This window comes from Atta cephalotes, assembly GCF_000143395.1.
Source record: "Atta cephalotes unplaced genomic scaffold scaffold00048, whole genome shotgun sequence".
NCBI classification, from domain to species: Eukaryota; Metazoa; Arthropoda; class Insecta; order Hymenoptera; family Formicidae; genus Atta; species Atta cephalotes.
The window spans coordinates 24,622-29,352 of NW_012130112.1; the positions used below are offsets into that span (position 1 = coordinate 24,622).

The following is a 4,731-nucleotide window of genomic DNA, read 5'->3' on the forward strand; positions in this document are numbered from 1 at the left end:
TATATATATATATATATATTTCTTCTTCTTCTTTCTTCTTGAAAAGAAAGGAAAAAAAGATGAACTGGTGCAAAAAGTTCATTCAGCTAAAAAGAACAGGCCTACTAACTACTGTGACCCTTCATAGTGAGACAGAAAACCAAACAGAATCTAAGCAGAACAACAAGTCATTATAATATTAAAATAATGTCAAAATGACTTCAAAATAATCATTAAAAGTCACTTTTCAATCATTCTTGATTCATTTTAATATCATTTTGATTTGTTGTTCTGCATGGGGAGACTTAATAAGAACCCAGCTTCTGCTCAGAATAGGAACTTAACTCTCACCTAGAGTGTCCGAGATGATCGTCTTTAGATCTACCGGCGGCAGTACGCTCGACGTCGAGAGGGCTCGCTCCGAAGACCTTGTACAGAACTTTGTCCGCGTCCATCACCGCTACTGGGAATTTACATTCAATGAGCAAGATGTTAAATAGGTTAAACCGTATCGCGATGCGACATCGTCGATCTTACACGAGCGATTCCGCGCCCTGATCTTACACTATTCTCCCAACCGCGGAACCGCTACGTCTCATTAGCGAGTCGTGTGTTGATAGACAGCGTCGACAGCGACAAACGGCGATAGAATAATCGATAGACAACGGCCCTCACGAGTAGCGAAGAGAGTCGGGAGTTTCGATTTATGCACGTCCGTCGAAGACGCTAACATCGCCATGTCTAAAATCCCTATACTACAGAATGTCTGGAGGGTCAATCATGTAATTTCACGTGAAATTTTTCAAGTTTTATCTTTATTTTTTACTTTCCATTTTTCGAGAACGGTTCAATTGCGCACTGTAGTAATTGCCCACTGCCAATCACAACGACTTCTGCGTAGGGAGTTTTGGATTATTTTTTTTTAGCGCTGTGATTGGCTTGTGCGCAATTAGCTTGTGGGCAATTACCATACACTCCTAGGTGCTTTCCATTTGATGATACAATTCGACACAAGTTAACACAAGTGTTGTTCTATCTTTGTCATTTTCTGAATGTTAAAAAGAATAAAACGATACTTGTGTCGACTCGTGTCATCAAATAAAAAGTACCCCTATTTTTCAGAGTGTTATTTTATTTTTGTGTTTTTATCATATGACAAATATCACACAGAACAGGGATTGATTCATATCAATCATGAAACTTTATTCCTAGAATGGAAAATAAAAGGTGAAAACTTTTATCATTAAAGTTAATAGAGAAATTTTTCACTTTTCACTTTTCATTCTAAAAAAAAAATTTCATGATTGATACCCTAAAGATCCTCGGATCTCTTTATGACTACATTTATATGACTCGCTTAATCAGGTTTAATAACATAGTTATGAAACTAACCAATTATAGTTGTTTCATTCTTCCGACGAACATCATAAATGTAATCTATTCCATAGCCAATTACAGGTTTGAAAATTTGTCGTACGACAAAAACGCACAAATAAAGTATCACCCTCACTCATCAAAATTATGCTTATATATATATATATTCAGATGGAATATTTTGATTGGTTAATTTGTGATGACGCGCGCGTGATGCTCTCAGTGGAAACACCCTTAATCTGCAGTCGGTGCCTAGTGTTTGCTAACGTTTCTGGCTCCTCCTCGCAGTATATATTTATCGATCATTATTGATATTTACCAATTTGATATTTATCAATTTTCACAACCATTCTCGATAGGATAGAGATCTGGAGAGAATAATTGAGTTTTGAAGAAAAATAAGGGGCGCGACGAGAAACGTCCACGACTCGTCTGATTATGTTTCGACGTATGTTTACATCAACTTCGCGCAGTGTATCGGTAAGCCCACGTGGTATCTCGTTTTGGGTCAGAATCTTTTTTTGTAGGTTATTCACACACAGTGGATAATTAATTTAATGGCAGGTGATGGTAAGATTGTTCTGAGCAAAATTTCTGACTGTATAATTTATTAGATTCTTATTTTATTATTTTGGGAAATTTGTGTGTGTGTGTGTGTGTGTGTGACATTTATCATTTTTTTGTACTTTGAGAAAAAAAGTGTCATGCGAGATTAGCACGCTATATTTTCATATTTGATTTTTTTAATGTAAAAAGTATAAAATATTTTTTATTTTTTGTAAAATTGTAGAATTATGAAAAATATTACTGGAATTGTCATTATTTTGATAACTATACAGTTAAGCACAATCACCCAAAAATCAATAATTAAAAATTAGGCTTATTTGATGCATGAAATGAAAGAATCTGGCGTCACTGCCCTGTGATCCAAGATATTAAAGTTGATAATTATTGAGATTAAAACATCTCAGAGACAAAATGAGGATAATTCTTCATAAGAGCTACCTCCAATTTCGATGAAATTAGGTTCATTCGATGTGTATAATACAAAAATCTGGCAGAAAAAAATCCAGGTTCTACAAAGCGAGATATTAAAGTTGATTAAAGTGCTAATACGTAACACAATCATTAATCTGTCATATAGACAGTGGAATGTATAGACTAATGTTTATTGATTTCAGGTGGCTACGCACCTCCGAACCAAAAAAAATAACATCCTACTCGCTTAGGGCTTAATCACTTAGAAATTGCAGCCTAGACAGAAAAAAGACTTTTCACACTCCACTGTCTTCATGGGTTAGAAATATTCCAAGCGGACACTGTCTAGGTGATTAGGCCCCAAACGGGATATGTTATGTACTTTTTGTTTGGGGTGGCGTAATCATAAAATTTTTGTCCGAAAAATTTTTTGAAACAATTTCTCCTTTTCGAGATATTTGCATGCATTGATTTAAATGATTTATCTTGAATATACAATATGTATTACTACTTATACAAACACGCTGTGTATTTTGTTTTTTTGTATACATAGTAAATTTTAATTTAAATATTAAATGTAATTTCTAAGTTAATAAATTTACAAATAGTATTTATATAAATAAAAGAAAAATATATGCATTATAATCTCTTCATCTATATCTTTCTATATTTTTTGTAAATAAGAAAGATAAGTAAGCTTGTTGGAATTTAATAAAATTTATTTCTTTGCTCAAATTTAATTTCTCTTGAGCAATATTTTGCATGCTATAGATAAACGATGAGACTAACAAGAACTACAATGAGAAAGATGAATGAAACCAAATTGTTGCAGCTGCTATCTCGGCTGTGGAATGGATCCAATGGTGTACTTGCGGGTAAGCATGCCGAAGAGAAAATGATATCCATCCTGAGGAACAGGTTTCCACAAGCTCAATTGATTGAAGTTACTGATGTATCAGGTACGGACTTACTTTTAGTAAGTTTTTAGTAACGCCTTATTATACCGGAAAATCAACTTACTCCCGATGTGTCTTAAAGGGCTGCCGCACACAAAATTCCGCAACAGTGCAAAAGATCGTAAGGCGTAAACTTAAGTCGATGAGCCAATCGGGATATTGCTTTAGATCTACGTAATTTAACGGAAATATAAATAATAAACTAAAGAGAGTTTATGGTCATAATCGTGTACCGTATGTCTGTGAAAATTACCAATCACCTTCGAGTACCCTTCTTACCGTCGAATGTAAGGAGAATACTCGACTGTGATTAGTCAATTCTTATAGATTACGGCATATGATATACAATTATGTCCAATATAAACGCTCCCTATCCATAAAACAAACCGATTAATTGTTGCTTAAGCAGTAAAGAAATCAACATGTTGGATTGGTTATTGCTTACGTTATAGTTTTACAGGTTCTACTGTGATTGGTCAATTCGTTTATTGCTTACATTTTACTGTTTAAGTTTTTTTTGTGTACCATGGCTCTTAAAAAATATACTTAGCGATACATTGATATAATAGCAATTTTACTTTAGGAGGATGCGGTGCTATGTTTGACATAAATGTCGTTGCCTCAGAATTCAAAGGACTAAATACTGTAAAGCAACATCAAATTATTAATAAGGTAAAACACAACTTTTGAATTTTTTTGAACGAAGAATATATGAAGAATATATGAGGGTAATTCATTTTGTTAGGGAGAGTGTGTGTAGTATAACTAATATATTTTATTGCAGGTTCTTAAGGAAGAAATCAAAGATATGCATGGCCTCCGAATACGTACGAGTATCCCACAAGCCTAAATTTTATTTTTGGACTGTTAAATTAATTTTAGAGAAGGAAGAATATCGATTGTAATGAATAATAATGGATAAATATCTTAATATCTATTTCAAGAGTTTTTAAAAGTTTATTCATCAAGAATTTTTTAATTTTGGATGATGTTAAAAATAATTCTAGATTTTTGTCACATATTTGAGACAATTTATTGTATGATCAGTCCATTATTAGCTCGAATCTTCATCAATATCTGAAGAAGGTCTGAAGAAGTCTTGTATAAAATATAGATAATGTTATGTATATTTTATAAGATGTAAATTATATTGTGTGTTATGCACAAATGTAAAACAAATTTTAGAAAAAGAATAAGTGAGATAAAAGTGGAAATTTTATTAATGAAAAAAAAATTTATATTCATTGCGCAGAAAGTCAATTTGGCGAAAATTATATTACTATTGTATCGGTGTCGGACCCATTTTCGATTACGCCCAATTACGAACGAAAGCCTATCGCTTCTCACTTAATCCTTATGTTATTCCGTTTTTTGTCTTGCATGCGTTCATCTAATTTTGTCATGTCACAAAGAGATTGTGTATATATATATATATATATATATA

The 4,731-nt window shown here is 32.9% G+C and overlaps 2 protein-coding genes across 2 annotated transcripts in view; one reads left to right on the forward strand and one right to left on the reverse strand.

Annotated features, from left to right (window-relative positions):
* LOC105622664 (E3 ubiquitin-protein ligase RNF123) overlaps positions 1-434 on the reverse strand; it is a 14,920-nt gene extending 14,486 nt beyond the window's left edge. The window contains exon 1 of the mRNA XM_012204075.1: positions 331-434. Coding sequence (XP_012059465.1) covers positions 331-434 — 104 coding nt within the window. The remainder of the gene's footprint in view (positions 1-330) is intronic.
* Positions 435-1,791: 1,357 nt separating this feature from the next.
* LOC105622665 (bolA-like protein 3) lies at positions 1,792-4,137 on the forward strand. The gene is made up of 4 exons (XM_012204076.1): positions 1,792-1,833; positions 3,164-3,290; positions 3,871-3,959; positions 4,072-4,137. The coding sequence occupies exons 1-4, from the start codon at positions 1,792-1,794 to the stop codon at positions 4,135-4,137; spliced, it is 324 nt and encodes a 107-aa protein (XP_012059466.1).
* The last annotated feature ends 594 nt before the right edge of the window (positions 4,138-4,731 follow it).

Excerpts from the sequence above, each read along its gene's own strand:
- LOC105622665 (XM_012204076.1), top strand. The coding sequence starts at position 1,792 with ATGTTTCGACGTATGTTTACATCAACTTCGCGCAGTGTATCG. Across the intron at positions 1,834-3,163 it reads CAACTTCGCGCAGTGTATCG|CTGCTATCTCGGCTGTGGAA; the intron begins GTAAGCCCACGT and ends AAATTGTTGCAG. Across the intron at positions 3,960-4,071 it reads AACATCAAATTATTAATAAG|GTTCTTAAGGAAGAAATCAA; the intron begins GTAAAACACAAC and ends ATTTTATTGCAG.